General features: G+C 47.2%; 2 protein-coding genes across 6 annotated transcripts in view; one reads left to right on the forward strand and one right to left on the reverse strand.

Annotated features, from left to right (window-relative positions):
• The window catches only part of Arl3 (ADP-ribosylation factor-like 3), a 48,201-nt gene extending 41,282 nt beyond the window's left edge, over positions 1–6,919 (reverse strand). The window contains exon 1 of the mRNA XM_013017861.1: positions 6,800–6,919. Within this exon, the coding sequence (XP_012873315.1) occupies positions 6,800–6,802 (3 nt within the window). The 5' untranslated portion in view covers positions 6,803–6,919. The remainder of the gene's footprint in view (positions 1–6,799) is intronic.
• A 234-nt stretch (positions 6,920–7,153) lies between these two features.
• The window catches only part of Sfxn2 (sideroflexin 2), a 19,755-nt gene continuing 4,686 nt past the window's right edge, over positions 7,154–22,222 (forward strand). Inside the window, exons 1-9 of one of the 5 annotated variants that reach the window (XM_013017644.1) lie at positions 7,154–7,229; positions 9,029–9,105; positions 13,788–13,973; positions 14,354–14,524; positions 15,405–15,503; positions 17,653–17,728; positions 17,979–18,064; positions 20,450–20,510; positions 21,627–21,693. In XM_013017644.1, coding sequence (XP_012873098.1) covers positions 13,813–13,973; positions 14,354–14,524; positions 15,405–15,503; positions 17,653–17,728; positions 17,979–18,064; positions 20,450–20,510; positions 21,627–21,693 — 721 coding nt within the window. In that variant the 5' untranslated portion in view covers positions 7,154–7,229; positions 9,029–9,105; positions 13,788–13,812. Of the gene's footprint in view, positions 7,230–7,467; positions 7,532–9,028; positions 9,106–13,762; positions 13,974–14,353; positions 14,525–15,404; positions 15,504–17,652; positions 17,729–17,978; positions 18,065–20,449; positions 20,511–21,626; positions 21,694–22,222 lie in introns of those variants that run through there. The other 4 variants (XM_013017646.1, XM_013017647.1, XM_013017645.1 and 1 more) reach the window with 4 other exon arrangements.

Below are 22,222 nucleotides of genomic sequence, written 5' to 3' on the forward strand. Positions count from 1 at the left end.
AAATAAATAAATAAATAAAATCATATAAACTAGGTCATTCAAGGAAACCAGCAGTGGAGGGCCGGGGCAATGTTGGAATATGGAAAGTATACATGGTGGAACAGTGAAAACTTGAATATTAAAAATACTAAGCTGCCAGGTGCCAGTGGCTCACATCTGTAATCTTCCTTACTTAGAAGGCTGAGATCTGAGGATCATGGATGGAAGCCAGCCTGGACAGAAAAGTTCCTCTGAGTCTCTTACTTCCAATTAACTACTCAAAAACCAGAAATGGAGCTATGGCTCAAGTGGTAGAGCACTAGCCTTGAGCACAAAGAGGCTCAGGGAAAGGGCCCAGGTCCTGAGTTAAAGCTCTACAACAACAACAACAACAACAACAAACACAAACACAAACTAAGCTCAGCTAGTTTAAAGGCAGTTGATGTTGATACTGGATGCCAGTGCTGGGGTTCTCTTAGCTTTTTCACTCAATGCTGGCATTCTACCACTTGCCCCACAGTTCTACTTCTGGCTTTTTAAAAAAAATGCAATTTTAAGCTGAGCACTGGTGGCTCATGCCTGGAATCCTAGCTACTCAGGAAGCTAAGGTCTGAGGATCATGGTTCAAAGCCATCCTGGACAGAAAATTCTATGGTACTCTTACTTCTAGCCACCAAAAAGCCAGAAATAGAGGTGTTCAAATGGTATAGCACTAGCTTTGAGCTAAATATACAAATAAATAAAAGCTTAGCTGGGTGCCGGAGGCTCACACCTGTAATTCTAGCTACTCAGGAGGCTGAGATCTGAGGACTGTGGTTCAAAGCCAGCCCAGGCAAGAAAATCCGTGACATTCTTACCTCCAATTAATCACCAAAAACCAGGACAGCGCCCAGGCACATAGTTCAAGCCTCACGACCAAAAAAAAAAAAAAAGCTCAAGGCTCGGAGTTCAAGCCCCAGGACTAGCGCATAAAATAATTATTTTTTGGGGGGGGTCCAGTCGTGGGGCCTGAACTCTGGGCCTGGGCACTGTCCCTCAGCTTTTCAGCTCAAGGCTAGCGCTCTACCACTTGAGCCACAGCACCACTTCCAGCTTTTTTCTTTTAGTTATGTGGTACTGAGGAATCGAACCCAGGGCCTCAGGCATGCAAGGCAAGCACTCTACCACTGAGCCACCTTCCCAGCCCTAATTTTATTGTTAAAGTGTTATACAGAGGGGTTACCATTTCATAAGTCAGGTAATAAATACATAACTTTTTTTTATGTCATTCCTTCCTTTGTTTTCCCCCACCTCATATCTGCACTTCTGGATTTTTGGTGGTTAATTGGAGCTAAAAATTAGACTTTCCTGCCTGGGCTGGCTTCATTCTAACAGTAATCTTCAGATCTCAGCCTCCTGAGTAGTTGGAATTATAGGTTTGAGTCACCAGCTTTGGGCTCAATTTCTTTTTCCTCTCAAACTAAGTAAATACAAATGTTACCTGAGACATAAAGTATAAATCTCTTCAGCTGAGTGGGTTTCCATTTGAGCAGAGCTTGTTGAAAGAATGTTGCAGATAAAGCATGATACATAGTAGCCACACAAAATAGTAGCTGTGGTTTCTTTGCTGGATTGGGGTTTAAACTCAGGGTGTTCTATTTGCTCCTCAGGTACTGTTTCAACTACTCTACCAATGGAGTCTTCTTTTTTGGTTATGGGGCTTGAACTCTGTGCCTGGGTTCTGTACCTCAGCTCTTCAGTTCAAGAGCTCTGCCTCTTGAACCACTGCACCACTTCTGGTTTTCTGGTGGTTTTATTGGAAACAAGAGTCTCAGGACTTTCCTTCCCAGGCTGGCTTTGAACTGATTCTCAGATCTCAGCCTCCTTAGTAGCTAGGATTACAGGCGTGAGCCACTGGCGCCCAGCTAGGAGCCTATTTTGTTGTTGTAGTTATTCTTTAATTAGAGTCTTCAGGTCTTACTTGAGGCTGGCCTGAGATACTGATTCTCTGAAAGACTCCCAGATGGTTGGGACACAGTCCAACACCATCATGCCTGACTTGTTGAGATGGAATCTCACAAACTATCTAGGCTGGTTTTGAAGTTCAGTCTTCCAGAACTCTGAGGATAGCTGGAATTATAGACCTGAGCTACTGGGTCAGGCTCTGGTGTTGGTTTAATTAAAATGTTCATAATTGTGGGGTGTTTTTTGTCATTGTTGGTCAGTGTTGTTGGTCTTAGGGGCTGGGCACTGTCCCTGGGCTTTTTTGTTCAAGTGCTCTACCACTTTGAGACACAGCACCACTTCCAGTTTTCTGGTGGTTAACTGGAGAAATTGTCATTGGCTTTCCTGCTCAGGCTGGCTTCAAATCCCGATTCTCAGCCTCCTGAGTAACTAGGATTACAGGCATGAGCCACTGGTGCCTGTCTCATTTTGTAATACACTAATACACTTGTATTAATTACTTGAGACAGGTTCTATAGTCTTTTTTTGGGGGGTCCGGTCGTGGGGCTTGAACTCTGGGCCTGGGCGCTGTCCCTCAGCTCTTCAGCACAAGGCTAGCACTCTACTACTTGAGCCACAGCGCCACTTCCGGCTTTTTTGTTTTTGTTTATGTGGTGCTGAGGAATCAAACTCAGGCATGCAAGGCAAGCGCTCTACCACTGAGCCACCTTCCCAACCCCAAGGTTCTGAAGTCTAATAGTCCTCTTGCTACAATTGGGATTATAGGTGTGTACAACCACACCCTGCTGTGTGACTTTTTTTGGGGGGGGGTCCGATCATAGGGCCTGAACTCTGGGCCTGGGCGCTGTCCCTCATCTCTTTAGCTCAAGGCTAGCGCTCTACCACTTGAGCCACAGCGCCACTTCTCAGGCATGCAAGGCAAGCGCTCTACCACCGCACCATCTTCCCAGCCCCTGTGTGACTTATTTTTATATGTATGTATGTATTGTTGTGGGTCTTGAACTTTGGGCCTGTGCACTGTCCCTGATCTCTTCAGCTCAAGGCTAGTGCTCTACCACTTGAGCAACAGCACCACTTCTGGCTTTTTCTGCTCACATGGTGCTGAAGAATCGAACCCAGGGCCTCATGTATGCAAGGTAAGCACTCTACCACTGAGCCACCTTCCCAGCCCCTGTGATATCTTTTTAAATTATATTTTTCACTGACTGTTTTTGACTAGAATACATATATACTGTTGAACAATCTTCAAAAAAAATTTTTTTGGGTCTGGTCATGGGACCTGAACTCTGGGCCTGGGCGCTGTCCCCCAGCTCTTCAACTCAAGGCTACAGCTCTACCACTTGAGCCACAGCACCACTTCCAGCTTTTTTCTGTTTGCTTATGTGGTGCTGAGGAATCCAAGCCAGGGCCTCATGCATGCAAGGCAAGCACTCTACCACTGAGCCACCTTCCCAGCCCCTCAAATGTTAAACATACGAGATAATTCTACATGCTCTCTATATAATTACCAAACTGAGTTGCATGGTAAATCACAGCCATTAGTTGTGTGCCCAAATTACTGTCATCTTTGTATTCCATCAGGAATTCAGTGTTCTAGTCTGGGAGTAAAATAGCTGATCCTAAGCTGATGTTCTAAGAAACCCTTAATGTTTTTTTGTTTGTTTCTTTTTCAGCAACTCAAATTTAGGAAAAAATGTATGAGTCACAGCTGAAGTCTAAAACATAGCCCTGGAACTCACTTTGCAGTTGCCCAGTGAACCATGGGGGCTAATGGAATACTAGAGGTGACACACTTAATCATGTCATTTACTCTTTAAGTTCAGTATTCTACTCCCAGTTGTAAGAATGGTTCACACTTTCAATGATAGGAAAAGAAAAAAAGAATGTGGCTTAGTGGAAGAGTACTGACCTAGCATGCACAAAGCCCTCAGTACCACATAAACAGAAAAGGCCAGAAGTGGTGCTGTGGCTCAAGTGGTAGAGTGCTAGCCTTGAGCAAAAGAAGCTCAGGGACAACGCCTAGGTCCTGAGTTCAAGCCCAGGACTGGCAAAAGAATAAAAAAAAACAAAAACAAAAACAAAGTATTTTGTAGCTGGGCACTGGTGGCTCACGTCTGTAATCCCAGCTACTTAGGAGTCTGAGAACTGAGGATCATGGTTCAAAGCCAGCCCCAGCAGGAAAGTCTGTGAGCCACTAGAAAACTGCAAGTGGCACTGTGGCTCAAGTGGTAGAGGGTTAGCCTTGAGCTGAAGAGCTGATGGACAGCGCCCAGGCCCAGAGTTCAAGCCCCATGACCAATCAAAAAAAAAAAGTATTTTGTAAATCCAGAATGTGTCCTAATTTCTTGTTGTTCATTTTAAGAAAAGAGATAAACAATATGTATTTTGATCATTGAATGCTAGTCATATAGAACAGAAGCATAGGGTCTGGGAAGGTGGCTCAGTGGTACAGTGCTTGCCTCCTGTGCATGAGGCCCAGGATTCGATTCCTCAGAACCACATAAACAGAAAAAGCTGGAAGTGGTGCCGTGGCTCAACTGGTAGAGTGCTAGCCTTGCGCTGAAGAGCTGAGGGACAGCACCCAGGCCCAGAGTTCAAGCCCCATGACCGAAAAAAAAAAAACAAAAAAAAAAAGCATATACTGTTAATTTGTTGTATATTGTGTCAATGTGCACCTAGAAACCCCAGCAGTAGTGAATTTACTATGTTCTACAAGTTTAAACAATCATGAAATTATGCAGTCCATTTAATTGATAAAGTGGGAAAAGTTAGCCAACTCTCATCTTCCTCATTTTCAATACAAATCTCATTTTTGGTTGGTTTGGCATCCCTTTTTCATTTCAATTCTAGTTCTTTTCTGTATAAATATTTACATGTGTATTCATTTGTTGAGATAATTTAGCCTTTAAATGGACAGCTCATGTATAAATGATTAATAAAAAGGAAAACACTTGTAAAAATCTGTTTAGCCTGAGGTTAAAAAGAACTGCAAATGTAGAAAGTGTGAAATGTGATTGCCAACCATAGATCAAATAACTGTACTTCTTTAACAATTTGACATCATAAAAATCAATTATAAAATCATAACTTATTTACTGGATAAGCTGAACAAAGTTATATGTATATTTTCTTCCTGGACATCAAGTGGTTTTCTTTTTGTGTGCTGGTTTTGGTTCTTGAACTTAGGGCCTGTCTTGAACTTTTACTGTTGCTTAGCCTTTTTGTTCAGGGCTGGCACTCTACCACTTGAGCCACAGTTCCACTTCTGGCTTTTTGGTGGTTAATTGAAGAGAAAAGTCTCACAGACTTTCCCACTTGGGCTGGTTTCAAACCTCAATCCTCAGATCTTAGCCTCCTAAGTAGCTGGGAATCCAGGCATGAGCTATCTGCCTCCCATTACCTCACCCTCTTCCATTCCATTAGTGCTTTTTTTTTTTTTTTCTTATGTCAAGAGTTTCAACATTTTGTGGGGCTGGGATGGTGGCTCCGTGGTAGAGTGCTTGCCTTGCATGCATGAGGCCCTGGGTTCGATTTCTCAGCACCACATAAGCAGAAAAAGCTGGAAGTGGCTCTGTGGTTCAAGTGGTAGAGTGCTAGCCTTGAGCTGAAGAGCTGAGGGACAGCGCCCAGGTCAGAGTTCAGGCCCCACCACCACCACCACCACCAACAACAACAAAGAAAAAAAGCCTTTCAACATTTAAAAAAGTTATAAAGAGGCTTGTGGTCCCAAATTGATGCTCTTCACTCTCCAGTTTTGGTTTTTCTTTTTTCTTTTTGGTTTGGAGATTCCAACTGAAATCAAATCTTTTGGTTCTGGTCGGGTCACATGAAAAAGAACACTGCAATGGGTTCGGATAGAAATGCTAAGGACCAGGTGACGATTTTACTTTTTTTTTGGGGGGGGGGAGGTCAGTCAGGGTCTTGAACTTTGGGTCTGGGCTCTGTCCCTGAGCTCTTCAGCTCAAGGTTTGCGCTCTACCACTTGAACCACAGCGCCACTTCCAGTTTTCTGGTGGTTAATTGGAGGTAACAATGTCATGGATTTTCCTGCTGGGGCTGGCTTTGAACCACGATCCTCAGATCTTAGCCTCCTGAATAGGTAGGATTACAGGCGTGAGCCACCGGCGCCCGGCACGGTTTTGCTTCTATCCAGCATGAATTAAGGATGGAATGAAAACGGGTCATCACCCAACAACCGGCCCTTGCAGAACTCTAAACAAGTAATTCTGGACGGCCGGAGCGCACTGCCACGTACACGCTGAGACGCTGTAAAATACAGCAGGCATCCTTCCCAAGCAACGCTTCTTTGTGTCTTGGGACTTATTCCCTACACGCTTCACCCAGGGGCCCAAGCACTGGAGGAAGAGGAGAGCTAGGCTACCATCTCCTCCCTTGGTACCTCCAGGGCGATCGCTAAGACGGGAACACCGGCCCTTCTTCCCGCTTCTGGCCGGGCCCCGACAGACCCCACCGCCCTGCGGCGGGCGAGGCCGACGGCCCAAGGAGATCTAAGCCTGTGTGTGGCGATCGCTCTCCAAGCTGCTCGGGTCCACCCTTGTCCCCCGAGTAATGATAGAACCCAGCGAGGCTCCGTACCCCGCCGACGAGGTATTGCTCAAGTCCCTTCCCCAGCCTAGGAGCCATGGCAAGCCCCGCCTTTCCCCCCAGGCCCAGGCTTCCCATCAGGGCCCACCCTTTTGGGGCTCCCCGCTGCCCCCGAAACCAATCTAGAACCCAGCAACCAAGCTGAGCGCCATCCATTCTCTCCTTGGCTTTAAGTGCAGCGCCCCACCCGGGGCCTGGGGACAGGAGTGCAGGGTTAGGGGAAGGGGGGGTGACCGGACGACTCCAGAGGGGCCAAGGCCCCCACACTCACCATCCTCCCGCCGAATCCCTCCTCCTCCGCCTCCGCCTCCTCCTCCTCCGGCCTCCCTCGTTACCAGGGCAACTGCTCCGGCGCCGCCCCCGACGTCCCTCGCACGCTCAGCGGAGGAGCCAAGCAGCGATACGGGGCGGGGCCCGGAGCCGCTATTCCCTCAGTACGCATGCGCACGGAAGCCCTGCCCCCACCGCGTGGGCAGTCCTAGAGGCGCTGGAGGCGGGGCTGGCTCCTAGTGACCCCGGGAATGGGGAAAACGCGCTCACGCGGCTGGCGGGAGCTTCCCGAGCTGTGATTGGCCGGGAAGGAGGGGCGTGGGGGTGGCGAGGGGTGGTTCTCCAGCCCCGGCAGGCGGGGCTGGCGGGCCAGGAGTGTGAGGTGGGCGCTGTGGTGGCCAGTGACTCCGAACGTCCCTCCTTCCGAGCAGGTAAGGGACCTGGAGAGTGAGGTTCATCGCCACACCTGCCTTCAAGGGCCACATGCCCCTAGGGAGTTTACATCTGTCCTGAATTTGCTAGGCAGCTTTGCAGCACATTGGATGCAGGAGCCACGTGGCGCTAGGACTGCCTGGGGACCCCTCTGGCTCCTGTTGCCTTCGATTGTCAAGCTTTGGGGAGGAGGGGTTAGGGCCTTATGTCAGTCCAGGATGGGGGATGCCCGCTTGCCGGAGGTTGGTCGCTTGTGGAAGAGGGCTACAGGCAGACTGGTCAGTGCCACCTGACCCCTGAGGTAAGCAGACACCAAGAGTGAAAGGTGTTTGGGAAAGGCTGGTTTTGTTAAGCTACATCTGGCAGGAAATGTTAGCTCCCACCCCACCCCTCACATGCAGAGGACCATAAGAATTAGTCCTTTTTTTTGGGGGGGGGGTCAGATCGTGGGGCCTGAACTCTGAGCCTGGGCGCTGTTCCTCAGCTCTTCAGCTCAAGGCTAGCGCTCTACCACTGAGCCACCTTCCCAGCCCCAAGAATTAGTCCTTACCTGTGGGCCAGCATAGGTTATAGACACTGGAGACAATCCAATGTCGTGGAAAGGACACCTTTCCCAGTGACCAGTTTTGCATGCAAGATCCATTCCATTTTCACAACCCTAGAAATTGGTTATTGCAAGTTGATAGGGTTAGGATTTGAATGGACTAGAATGGGGAGGCAGGTGCTACATCTCAGAGTGTTTTATTTTGTTTGTTTTTTTGTCGGTCGTGGGGCCTGAACTCTGGGCCTGGGCACTGTCCCTCAGCTCTTAAGCTCAAGGAAAGCACTCTACCACTTGAGCCACAGCGCCACTTCTAGCCTTTTTTCTGCTTATGTGGTGCTGAGGAATTGAACCCAGGGCCTCATGCATGTGAGGCAAGTATTCTACCACCGAGCCACCTTCCCAGTCCCCATCAGAGTGTTTTATGTCTGTGATGTAAACCAAAACTTTTCTGAGAGCTAAATGAAGTCCAAGAGTAAATGATACACCTGAAAGTGTACCTCTGTGTGTGTGCGTGCACATGCTCACACACACATGCACTCCTGTTGCTTATTCCAGTGGGCCATAAATAGAGCATTGTCTGTCACAAAGGAAGTATGTATTGTTAATAGTTTAATAACTTTTGGGGCTCATCTTTCTGAATCCTCTCCTAGTAGACTTTTCAGTCTAGTTAAGATTACTGGAGCATTCAAACCCAGTAGCACCATGGCCACTAAAAAGAAGAAGATTGGCATGAAGAAAGATTTTCTCGGAATGGTCTTTTAACTATGCATTCAACTAAACACATTAGCTACTAATTTGAATGCCTGCATCAGATCCTTGGAGAGAAAATTGAGTTCAAAATCTTATTTAGGGCTGGGAATGTGGCTAAGTGTAGAGTGCTTACCTAGCATGCATGAAGCCCTGGGTTTGATTCCTCAGTACCACATAAATAAAAAAAGCCAGAAGTGGTAGAGTCCTAGTCTTGAGCAAAAGAAGCTCAGGGACAGTGTCCAGGTCCTGAGTTCAAGCCCAGAACTGGCAAAAAACCCAAAAACCAAACCAAACCAAAACAGAAAAAACTTAAGAGGTGCAAGCCCCCCATAACCTACCATCTTTGGACTTTTGGTCCTTTTTGTGGAATTAGGATAGCAGATTTCTCTTTCTATTGGTGTGATGTTTAACATCACAGTTACCTTGGAGTCAGATGAATGTCCGTAAACATGGACCTTTACCAGCTGGTTTAATTATTACTTTCATTCTCCTAACTTGCTCTAGGCAACCTTGACTTGAAGCCTCCCCCATCTTGCTGGTCTTTTGATTTTCTGGAGTCTCTGGCTGCCTCATTCTTTGACGTGAGTACCAAAGATGATGCTTTGCTTTGCTCTCTACCTGGGGCTCCAAACAAGGAAATCTTGAGCCCTTTCCTTCCTTTATAAGGGACTATCTCAGAAGAGGTTTGGAAGCCTGTTTTTTTTTTTTTTTTTTGTCAGTTGTGGGGCTTGAACTCTGGGTTTGAGCTCTGTCCCTCAGCTTTTCAGCTCAAGGCTAGCTAGCACTCTATCACTTGAGCTACAGTGCCACTTCCGGTTTTTGAGTGGTTTATTGAAGATAAGAGTTTCTCAGACTTTCTTGCCTGGGCTGGCTTTGAACTGTGATCCTCAGATCTCAGCCTCCTGAGTAGCTAGGATTACAGGCATGAGCCACAGGTGCCCAGCGGAAGCCTGTTATCTTTTATTCTTTCCTTTTTTCCTTCCTTTTCTCTCTCTCCCTCTCTCTTCCTCCCTCTCTCTCTTTTATTTTTGGGGTTGCTAAGGATCTGGGCTCTGCTAGGCAAGCACTCCACTGCTGAGCTATTCCCCTAAGCCCTGTTCTCTGAGCTTTGAAACTATTTCTAGAGAAAATCAACTTAATTACTTCAGGGAAAGTTGTAATCTGCTTTATTTTCTCTCCCTTTGTTTGTTTGTTTTTTTTATTTTCTTTCCTGGTTGGTCATGTGGCCTGAACTCTGGGCCTGGGCGCTGTCCTTCAGCTCAAGGCTAACACTCTACACTTAAGCCAAAGTATTACTTTTGGCTTTTTCTGCTTATGTGGTGCTGAGGAATCGAACCAGGGCCTCATGCATGCAAGGCAAGCACTCTACCACTGAGCCACCTTCCCAGCCCCTCTACCTTTTTAAAAAGTTACTGCACATTAATTGTACAAGGGATTTTCCTTGTAGTGAATAGAGGCTCTTACTTGGTGACTTAAGACTCACCTAGAGTCTGTGACTTTGAAGGAATAAGGCCTTTGTGGACATATTGTTTTAACCTTTATATCTCTGTCACAAGTACCTACTTCAGGGCCATGTTTGCCATAAATGCTCCTGTGCTGCTCAGTCAGTGTGAACCTTCTAGCCTTCCGTAAACTGAGATCTTGTCTTCGAGTCATGATGTGTTCTAATTCTAGTGGAAGATGTTTGTCACCTGTTTGATTTCTACCGCCCATCTTGCCCCTAGTAGTAGACTCCTGATCCTTCAGAAGAGGGACCATGCTGGATATAGTGGTCACCTTTTTACCACCAGGACAAGAGGTTGGTTATGTGGGAGTGGGAAGAATAACCATGGACAAAATTTAGAGACCACTTATGACTTGGTATAGGTAAGATTGGCAGCTTGCAATTTGATGAAAGGAAGCCAGGCTACTCTTCTGTAACCAAAGCAGACTCTTTAAGTTGGACATCCAAAAAAGTGACATCTTCGATGCTAAGACAACCCAAGAATAATTTGCAATACATTTCAGGCAGGAGGTATGTTTAGAGGGCACAGGAGCGATGCAGCAGTGACCATTATGGACAGGGCTACATACTCATGAACCTTTCAGTGTGCTAGGGGAGGCAGATTTTATACAAATAACTGTAAATGACACAAAGGTGACAATTACAAAAGCTCAGCATGCTACAGAGTACAAGGGTGCTATGGGAGTATATAAGCAAAGGACTGAGTTTGCCCTGAAGGAGTCAGGGATCTGTACCCTATGAGGAGAAATGTACTGGCTAGATAATGTAGATCGGAAGCAGGGGGACCTTATCATTGATAGGAAACAGGTACTGTGCAGTTTCCTCGCCTGATCTGTTTAGAAGGCAAAGATTCTTGCATAATGGAGTGGATGATTACCCCAGCATGGGGGTAGAAGTGCATCCATTGTGAGAGGCAGAGAAGTTTGCCATGTCGAGTTGAGGGTAGTGGGAGATGGCAGAGAAGGTTGGCCAGGTATGTATGTCTCCATGTGCATGTGTGTGTGGCAGTGATGTTAGGAGGTGTAGCATTTTGCTGTCTCTGGTGGGTGTGAGCCTAGGATGCTGTAAGCCAAAGCACTGTGTGATGTACTAGGCAGCCAGACTCCTTTCCTGAATTCTTCCCCTTCCCACTGTTGCGCAATTGGGATTGAGGAAAATGCCTTTGACCTCTCCCCAGCCTATAGAAAGCCAAGTGAAGCAGGAGTGGTAGAAGAGTTCTGGCCGGGGGCACTTACTGCCTGCCTTCTCCTTCTGCCTCCTCTAGAGTTGGCTATTCCAATTATAGCACCAGGGCCAGGAAAAGGTGTGGTTACTGTACATTGGGCATCTTCTATCCTGATTCCTTCTTCTTGGATATGACTGGCATATCAGCCTCTGAAGCCTCTCCTACTACAACAAAACAAAAACAACTAAAAATTGACCATTGTGAATTTGACTTTTCTTTTCTTTTGATCTTGTTTGTCAGGGCCTGGGTGCACTAGCTCAAGGCTAGTACTCTACCACTTTGAGCCACAGCTCCACTTCCAGTTTCCTGGTGGTTAATTGGTGATAAAAGTCTCACAGCCTTTCCTGCCTGAGCTGGATTTGAACTGCCTTTGAGACCTGATCTTCAGGTCTCAGCCTCCTGAGTAGTTAGGATTACAGGCATGAGTGAACCACCAGCATTCAGCTCACTCTTTCTGGAGTGGGGAATACCAGGGTTTAAACTTATGTCTTGGTACTTGCTAGCTAGGTGTTCCACTACTTGAGACACTTATGAGAAAGAGTCTTGCTCTATATCTGGGTTGGGCTAGATGGGGCTCCTTCCTTTTGTACTTTCCTGTATGAACGAGATGACAGGCCATGCCCATCTCGAGATGGACTCTCCAGAATCCCTTCTTCCATTCCCCTGCCCCAACCCTGGCTAGGTTGGCCTCCAATCATAATCCCCCCATCTCAGCCTCCTAAGTAGCTAGGATTATAGACTTATAGGGCTCATGCTTGAACCCTATTTTTCTGTACTCAGCATCTTATTGCTGAAGTTAGCAACTCTGCTTTCACAAGGTGAAGGGTTCTGTTGGAGGGGCTGAGCAAGACTCCCAGGAATCCTTTCTGGTATGTTGTGGGTTACAGTGGGCTATGAGGGAGCATTTACATACCTGCTGGTGCTTCTCATGCTCCTGAGAAGGGATCTTGCAGATATAAATAAAACTTACAATTGGTTGTTTGTAGGTTAATCAAAAAGGCGATGACTGGACACCTGTGGCTCACTCCTAGCTACTCAGGAGGCTGACATGTGAAAATAGCAGTACAAAGCCTACTTGGGCAGATGAATCTGTGAGACTTTTATCTCCAAATGGAAACCCTTTAAAGGATTTGCACACAGTTCTAAAACTCATGGCTCTGATCTACTCCTTTCCTTTACCCTGCTTAGCCACCTGCCATAATTATGTGAGCCAGTTGACCAATTCCTTATGATAAATCAATTTTTATGTATTTTCTTTTTTTTTTTGGGTCTGGTTGTGGGACCTGAATGGGCCTGGGCGCTGTCCCTCAGTTCTTCAGCTCAAGGCTAGCGCTCTAGCACTTGAGCCACAGTGCCACTTCCGGCTTTTTTCTTTTTGCTTATGTGGTGCTGAGGAATCGAACCCAGGGCCTCAGGCATGCAAGGCAAGCGCTCTACCACTGAGCCACCTTCCCAGCCCCAATTTTTATGTATTTTCTAATGTTATATGTAATATAAAGACTATCTCTCTATATATGTAATCTACTGATCCTCATTCTGAACTCTGTAAACACCATTCCTCCTATACCAGTTGCTTAGCATATTTTAAGATTCTGCTTCTTAGAAAGCTAGTTAATTAGAGATTAGAATCTCATGGACTTTACTGTCCAGGCTGACTTTAAATGGAAAGCCTCAGTTCTTAGCCTCCTGAGCAGCTAGGATTGCACTCTTTCTGGTGCAGCCCTTTGTTTGGATACAGGAGCCCCGCTGAAGCAGTGGAGAGGCAGGGGAGTGGATGTCTTTCTGTGAGCTGGTGCTATCGGGCCTTCAGAGGTGCTTCTCAGTCTCAGGCCTATAGGTGAGGCTGAAAGGCTAGAAGGGGCTGGTGATTCTCGCCTTCAACATGATTAGGCTCTGATACACAGTACCCTGAAAGCAGGCCTTGAGAAGAACAGAGGTCTCCTATTTCCAAATGGCTATGTTTCCCACCTCTCTGTCAGAAGCACCAGGTAATATTGTAAGTAGTTTAATGTGTGGACCTCAGTCAGGCCCTGAGCTCCCCAAGTACTGCCTCCTCCCCTGCTTTTTTTTTTTTTTTTTCCTGATCCTGGGGCTTGAACTCCAGGCCTGGACACTGTTCCTGAGCCTCTTTGTGATCAAGGCTAGTACTCTACCACTTGAGCCACAGCGTCTCTTCTGACTTATTCTGATTACAGTATTGGAGGTAAGAGTCTCATGAACTTTCCTGCCCTGGTTGGCTTCAAACTGCAATCCTCAGATCTCAGCTTCCTGAGTAGCTAGGATTACAGGTGTGAGCCACTAGTGCCTGGCTTGCCTTATCCCTTTTTCTAGTGTCTTCCAAAGCATGATGACACATAGGGTTAGCCACCAGCAGGTGCTGAGAAAGTGCATGTTAGGGTCCCATTGCTCAGTCATAACCCTCACAAGGGTTACCCCAGCCAAATGAGAAAATGCCAGGAGCTGGTGAAAGCTGGCAGAACCTTGGAGACAGGTTTGATTTGGAGGATAGTCCTCGCTCTTCCTCTGTCCCTTAGGACCACAGTTTGGTCTAGAAGCAAGATGGAGGCTGACTTGTCTGGCTTTAACATCGATGCCCCCCGCTGGGACCAGTGCACCTTCCTCGGGCGAGTGAAGCACTTCTTTAACATCACAGATCCCCGCACTGTCTTAGTATCAGAGCAGAAGCTGGACTGGGCCAAGGTCATGGTGGAAAAAAGCAGGTGAGTGGTTGGGTGGGAGAGGCAGTACTAATCATGGGAGCCTCTTGGGAGAGAGAGAAACAGATGGTGAAGAATATGCTGCAGGCTGGGAATATAGCTTAGTGGTGAGTGCTTATCTAGCATGCATGAAGCCCTGGGTCCGATTCCTCAGTACCACATAAACAGAAAAAGTTGGACATGGTGCTGTGGCTCAAGTGGTAGAGGGCTAGACTTGAGCAAAAGAAGCTCAAGGACAGTGCCCAGGCCTTGAGTTCAAGCCCAGGACTGGCAAAAAAAGAAAAGGAGAATATGCTGCAGTCTCAGGAAGGAGAGATGAGAGCAAGGTGCTGGGAAGTGTAGCTAAGGCTGGGTGGTAACTGTCTGTTGTCGTTGGGTGACAGGATGGGGATCATACCCCCAGGCACCGAAGTGGAGCAGCTGCTCTATGCCAAAAAGCTGTATGACTCAGCCTTCCACCCTGACACTGGGGAGAAGATGAACGTCATTGGGCGGATGTCCTTCCAGGTCCCTGGGGGCATGATCGTCACTGGCTGCATGCTCCAATTCTACCGGTGCGTCCTGGGGCCTGGGTCTGCTGGGCGGAGCGCCAGCTTGATGAGAGGTACCAGACACTGTGCTAAGCTCTTTCCATGCATTGCCTCATTTAACACTCTCGACAACTCTACACATAGGTAGTATTTTCATTTTCATTTGATAGATGGTGATCTGAGTTGCCTGTCCAAGTTCTATGGGTGCCTGGACTTTAACACACATGCTCTCCTCTTGGGCTTAGCAAATAGACTATCCAAACTGCTTCTTTTAAAAAAATGCTTATTCCACAATGAATTTTATTTTCCTACTGTAATATCCAAACAAAAAAATAACTAGACCCTTTCTCTTGGCATGGTTGGGGAGGGAGAAACTTTCTGTGTAGCTGCTGGATGTGTGACTCTTTCTCCTCCTACCTCCTTCCTCCCCCTCCTCCCTTCTCCCTCCTCCCTCTTCTTTTTTCCCTCCACCCTCTTCCTTCTCTTTCCTCTCTCTGCCTTTTCCTACCCTTTGCATTCATTTATTCAGTTATTGAGCCAGGCCTTGGGCCAGGTGCTGGGGATACAAAGACTTTAGTCTCTCTCCTCAAGGAGCTTTGTTGAGGAGGCCGAGTAAACAGTTAGAGTGCAGCCTGGTAAGTGGTAGGTTGGGGGAAGAAACTGGGGTGTGGGAGCAGGGAATGTGGAATGGCAGACTCAGAAGGACCGGAGGAAGGGTGGGAAGGTTTCAAGGAGGCAGTGATCTCCATGGAAGGAGGGGGGTGGATGAAGCAGAGGGCCTAACCCATGGAGAAGCCAGAGTATATAAAACAGCATGAGAACAGCTTAGAGAACTGCAGATGATGTGGAAACCGGTGGACGCCATGACATCCTCCCATCCTCTGCCCCTCCTGGTCTCTGGTAGGACCATGCCGGCGGTGGTCTTCTGGCAGTGGGTGAACCAGTCCTTCAATGCCTTGGTCAACTACACCAACAGGAATGCAGCTTTGCCCATATCAGTCAGGTGAGAGGCCTGGACGCTAGACTGTGCTCCTGCCTTCCCATGTTCCCCCAGCAGCAGCCTTGCCAAAGAGCTCCTGGGTTATTGCTCCTCCCTAGGTGGGCTCCACACTGGGTAAGTGACCAAGTCACTTTTATCAGTTTGGAAATATTTTCTTTGAGACCCTATCTCCAAACAGATTCCCCCCTCTTTCTCCCCCCCACCCCGGTTCTGGGACTTGAACTCAGGGCCAGGGCACTGTCCCTGAGCTTCTTTTGCCCAAGGCTAGCACTCTACCACTTGAACCACAGTGCCACTCCTGCTTTTTTCGAACCCAGGGCTTCATGCATGCTACCACTCTACCACTCAAGCACTCTACCACTAAGCCACAATCCCAGCCCAAGAGTTTGGAAATATTTTCTTGGGCTGACTGGGAATGTTTTCTATCTGGACCATTTAAAAATATATTCAGTCATTCATCTAACAAATTTCTCGTGTGTGTAGTATTTGCTGGATAAGATCATAGGAACTGGAGATGCCCTGATGAATTAAGGCATTGTTGTTCCTGTTCTGGTGGAGTATAAGGCCTTTTTCGTTGTTGTTGGTTTTGGTTGTGTGGCTTGAGCTCAGAACCTGGACACTGTCCCTGAGCCTCTTTGTGCTCATGTCTAGCACTCTACCACTTTGAGTCACAGTGCCACTTCTGGTTTTTTAGTGGTTAATTGGAGATAAGAGTCTCACAGGAGCTGGGCACCAATGGCTCACGCTTGTAATCCTAGCTACTCAGGAAGCTGAGATCTGAGGATCGTTGTGCAAAGCCAGCCTGGGCAGGAAAGTCCATGAGACTCATCTCCAATAAACCACTAGAAAACCGGAAGTAGTACTGTGGCTCAATCAGTAGAGCACTCGCCTTGAGCTGAAGAGCGCAGGGACAGTGCTCAAGCCCAGAGTTCAAGCCCCACAACTGCCAAAAAAGAAAAAGAAAAAAGAGTCTCACAGGGACTTTTCTGCCCAGGCTAGCTTCAAACCATGATCCTCAGATCTCAGCCTCCTGAGTTTCTAGAATTATAGGTGTGAGCCACTGGTACCCTGCTGAGGTTACATTATATTTGTAATCCCAGCTCTTTGAGGCTGAGGCAAGAGAATTTCAAGTTGAAGGCCTGGCTGGGCATAGTAAGACCCTGTCTTTAAAAAAAAAAAAAAAGGAGGGGCTGGGAAGGTGGCTCAGTGATAGAGCGTTTGCCTTGCAAGCCTGAGGCCCTGGGTTCGATTGCTCAGCACCATATAAGAAAAAAGAAAAAAGCCAGAAGTGGTGCTGTGGCTCAAGTGGTAGAGCGCTAGCCTTGAGCTGAAGAGCTGAGGGACAGCGCCCAGGCCCAGAGTTCAGGCCCCACAACCGGACCCCAAAAAAAAAAAAAGGGGTTGGGAAGGTGGCTCAGTGGTAGAATGTTTGCCTTGCATGCATGAGGCCCTGGGTTCGATTCCTCAGCCCCACATAAGCAAAAAGAAAAAAGCCAGAAGTGGCGCTGTGGCTCAAGTGGTAGAGTGCTAGCCCTGCCCAGGGTTCAGGCCCCATGACCAAACACCCCCCCCCAAAAAAAGACAAAGATAGTAGTCTTGGATTGGGGTTACTGCCATTAAGGACATCTACATGGTGGGTGAGAAGACAATGAGTAACAAAGGGGTGCAGAGGGGTGTCCAGGGAGGTATTCCTACCTGTAGAGGTGACATGTCAGCTGAAGGGTAAAGAGTCAGCCATACAAGAAACCACAGGCAACCACAGCAGGTAAGAGTTTCTAAGGCTGGATAGAACTTGATGTGTTTAAAATACAGAAAGAGGGCTGGGAATGTGGCTTAGTGGTAGAGTGCATGCATAAAGCTGGGGTTCCATTCCTCAGTACCACATAAACAGAAAAAACAGGAAGTGGCACTGTGACTCAAGTCGTAGAGTACTAGCTTTGAGCCAAAAAAGCTCAGGGATGACACCCAAGTCCTGAGTTCAAGCCCTAAAACAGCACTCCCCTCCCGCCCCCCCCCCAAAAAAAAATCATAAAATACCGAAAAAAGGCCAAGACATTGAGAGTGGTGAAGTGAAGGCCTTGCCTTAGACATATGGGTGTCCACACCCAACATCTGTGCTTTCATCCACCTTGCTTTCTCTCTCCTCCACTAGGCAGATGGCCCTCTCCTACTTCACAGCCACCACTACTGCCTTGGTCACTGCTGTGAGCATGAACATGTGGACAAAGGTAAGATTGGGAGAAGGTCATGCATTGTTCAGGTGACCACCAGGGGGCAGCCAAGTCCCAGGGAAAATAGCATGGCTGGCTTTGGGATTGGTCCTTCTTAGACCTTGGTAGGAATCTTAGTTTCCCAGATTGGATGTCTGGAGTTATAGCAGTAGCAGAGTTTCATTGTCTTTCTTTATAATCCTTAATCCCTCTGTATTTTCATCTTGTCACGAGTTTGAACAACTCCCATTGTTCCTGCCCTCAACAGAGAGCTCCACCCTTGGTGGGCCGCTGGGTGCCCTTTGCTGCTGTGGCTGCAGCTAACTGTGTCAATATTCCAATGATGCGACAGCAGTGAGTACGGGTTCCCTTTCCTCCCTCCACACCACAGGCCTTGCTGGTCAAGGCAAGAAACCAAGGTAGTAGTCAGATTTCAACGGCTGAGCTGGTGGGGTTTGTGCTGATCTCTGAAGGATCGCTGAAGAGATCTCTGGTATTGGGCCCAGGAGTGGTGGGTAACTTAGGGTTACTCAGTGTGTTGAGTGGATAAGGGATTTTTTTCACATGGTGGGAGTTGGGGAGCAAGTGTGGATCTATCAGATTTTAGTCTAGATTTTGTCCTTTCAACTGAAAGGGTGTTTGGGTTGTGAGCTCTGCCTACTTCCAAAGCCCTGGGAATAACTTACTGAATTCAGTGTAGCATGCCTGACGATAGAACAGAACCAGGAAGCTTTGAGCAAAGCCAGAAGAGTAGACAAGTTCTCCAGGCACTGTAACACCAAGCTTTTAGAGGAAAAGTAAGAGAGAAACTCATTAGATCTTAACAGTGTTCATTTCTTTCCTGGTACTGGGGATCAAACTCACGTTCCAGGCAAGTGCTATTCCACTGAGCTACACCCATGGCTCAGTTTTTGTTTGTTTTTTTGTTGGTTGTTGGGCTTAAACTGTGGGCTTAGGTGCTGTCTCTGAGTTCTTTTGCTCAAGGCTAGCACTATACTACTTTTAGCTATAGCACCACTTCTGGTTTTCTGATAGTTGATTGGGGAAAGTTTCATAGATTTTTCCTGCCCAGGCAGGCTTTGAATTGCAATTCTCATTTTTTTTTTTTTTTTGGTCAGTCGTGGGTCTTAAACTCTGGGCCTGGGGCTGTCCCTCAGCTCATCAACTCAAGGCTAGCACTCTACCACTTGAGCCACAGCACCACTTCTGGCTTATGTGGTGCTGAGGAATTGAACCCAGGGCCTCAGGCATGCAAGGCAAGCACTCTACCACTGAGCCACCTTCCCAGCCCCCCTAGTTTTTCTTTTCTTTTTTTCTCTGTCTCTGTCCCTCTGTCTGTCCGTCTGTCTCTCTCTCTCTCTTTTTGCCAGTCCTAGGGCTTGAACTCAGGGCCTGGGCACTGTCCCTGGATTTTTTTTGCTCAAGTCTAGCATTCTACCATTTCAGCCATAACACCACTTCTGGCTGTTTCTGTTTATGTAGTGCTGAGGAATTGAACCCAGGGCTTCATGCTTGCTATGCAAGCACTCTAATACTAAACCACATTCCCAGCCCCTAGTTTTTCTTTTCTTTTGTTTTTTTTTTGTCAGTCGTGGGGGTAAAACTCAAGCCCTGGGCACTGTCCCTGAGCTCTTCTGCTCAAGGCTAGGGCTCTACCACTTGAGCCACAGCTCTATTTCTGGTTTTGAGGTGGTTTATTGGAGATAAGAGTTTCTTGGATTTTCCTGCCCTTACTGGCTTCGAACCACAGTCCTCAGATCTCAGGTTTTTGAGTAGCTAGAATTAAAGGGATAAACCACCAGCACCCAACTCTTTTTTTTTTTTTTTTTTGGTCGGTTGTGGGGCCTAAACTCTGGGCCTGAGCACTGTCCCTCAGCTCTTCAGCTCAAGGCTGGCGCTCTGCCACTTGAGCCACAGCACCACTTCTGGCTTTTTCTGCTTATGTGGTGCTGAGGAATCGAGCCCAGGGCCTCATGCACACAAGACAAGCACTCTACCACTGAGCCACATTTCCAGCCCTCTTTCTTTTTCTTTGCTAGTCCTGGCACTTAAACATGGCCTGGGTGTCATCCCTGATTCTTTTTCTCAAGGCTAGTGTTCTAGAACTTGAGCCACAGTGCCATTTCTGACTTTTTCTGAGCAGTTTATTGGAGATGAGTCTCATGGACTTTCCTGCCTGGGCTGGCTTCAAACTGCAATCCTTAGATCTCACCCTCTTGAGTAGCTAGGATTACAGGTATGAGCCACTGGTGCCTGGCTTTATTTCTCCTGATAGTCAGTTTTTGTTTCTTGACTAATGAGTACAGATTTGCCTCCCTGCTTTGAGGTTATAATGTTATAGTAGCACCTAGAATGTAACAGGCTGTGTATGCATTAGCTATTGTTGCTACCATTATCTTAGTTAATATCTGGCTGGCAGATATTCTCATTTAATCCTCACTTAGTTCCATGAAGTGAGTGTCCAGGATCATCCTCATTTTGCAGATGTGGTGAACTGAGGCTATTGTAGGATTAAGGACTGTGCTCTGCAGTTTCAGGAGTCAGCTAGGCAGTAGGAGTCTAGTGCTGGCTCTCTTAGCTACTGCCCTTGATTATTCTGAGATACTGAATGGTATCTGCAGTACAGGAAGGAAGTCAAAGGGCCAAGAGGAGGAGGAGGCTTTCTAGAACTTGAGTGTCCTTGGTCCTCTGCTTTATCACATGCCTGGCCAGCTCTGAACAATTGCTGTTTATGTTTAGGGAACTCATCCAAGGTGTCTGCGTGAAAGACAAGAATCAGAATGAGCTTGGCCCTTCTCAGGTAAGCTGAGGCCCTCAGGAGAGAATTCTTTCCCTGAACTCCTTAGTGATCAGAGCAGACTTGGTCATCATTATAGAGTTGAGAAGGTTAACCCCGAAGTGGGCCCCAATTCCCAAAAAAATTTCCCCAAAACAACCCTTTTTTTTTTTTTAAGCATAAAATCAGTTGTACGAGGGGTGGCTTCATTCCATGAGACTCATCTCCAGTACATCTGTAGGATGCATCCAAATCAACCTCACCCCCTCTCTCACTCTCCCTTTCCCCCTCCCACTTGTTAAGACAAGTTTATCAGGTTTTATTGTTCTCTTTCACACATGCAAACAAACTACTTGGACCCTGTTCATCCTTGCTCACTCTCTTAATCCTTCCAGTGGTATCTCCCCACCTCCCACCAATTTTTGCTTTTCTATTGTTCATCTTTTCTAAAAAGCTGGTGTGTATTAATTGCACCAACGGTTTCATCTTGGTATTTCTGAAGTGCCTATGTGGGCTGGGAATGTGGCTTAGTGGTAGAGTGCTTGCTTAACAAGCACGAAGCCCTGGATTCAATTCTTCAGTACCATGCCAACAGAAAAAGCCAGAAATGGCCCTGTGGCTCAAGTAGTAGAACACTAGCCTTGAACAAAAAGAAGCTCAGGTATAGTGCCCACCACTGAGTTCAAGCCCCAGGACTGGCAAAAAAGGAAAAAAGAAAAGAAAAAGAAAAGTGCATATGTTATATTTTGCTCAGAATAATTCTCTCTATTGCTCCCCCCCTTTTTTTTTGTCGGTTGTGGGGTCTGAACTCTGGGCCTGGGTGCTGTCCCTCAGCTCTTGAGCTCAAGGCTAATGCTCTACCACTTGAGCCATAGCACTACTTCCGGCTTTTTCTGCTTATGTGGTGCTGAGGGATCGAACCCAGGCCTCATGCATGCAAGGCAAGCATTCTACCACTGAGCCACCTTTCCAGCCCCCCTTCCCCTTCTTTTGATGAACAGCTTTCATTGGAGAGTCCTTACATCACTTCTAGTGCTAGAGCCAGGTCAGCCTGGGCCATGACCTAGCCCCACAGTACAGCCCGTGTGTACTGGACAGGTCATTCCTGACCACTGATCTCTTAATCTTTTCTGCCCTCAGAGAGCTGCAGCCATAGGCATCACCCAAGTGGTTATTTCTCGGATCACCATGGCGGCTCCTGGCATGAGTAAGATGGGGAACCCCCTATCCTGAAGACCCTGGAACCCACGTGCCTCAGCCACACTCAGTTATGGGGGGGGGATGTCTGCTTCCACCGTAGTGCTACTCAAACTGCTTTGTGTGAGACTGGAAGCCCATACGAGCTCCTATAACCTCATTTCTCCAGAGAGGCTAGGGGGAGTTATTTTCATCTACCTGACACTCGATGCTGGCCAGTGCAGGCTACTAGGGAGACAGTGATAGGGAGAAGAAATCTCCTGCCTTGATTTGCTTCCAGCACGGTCCATTACAGAATAGGACACAACATTTATTTGCATGAGCCTTCAAATAGTTTTTAATTTTCAGAGAGACACTTTGGTCTTAGTGGCATGGGTCTTTGTAATATAACTATTACATTTGCACATTTGAGAAATTTTGTTTTCCTTTGTTCCAGTAATGGGACTTGAACTCAAGGCCATGTGCTGCCCCTTGGCTTTTTTCACTCAAGGCCAGCACTCTACCACTTGAGCCATACTTCCACTTCTAGTTTTTTTTTT

This window comes from Dipodomys ordii, unplaced genomic scaffold (genome assembly GCF_000151885.1).
Source record: "Dipodomys ordii isolate 6190 unplaced genomic scaffold, Dord_2.0 Scaffold36, whole genome shotgun sequence".
In the NCBI taxonomy this organism is placed as follows: domain Eukaryota; kingdom Metazoa; phylum Chordata; class Mammalia; order Rodentia; family Heteromyidae; genus Dipodomys; species Dipodomys ordii.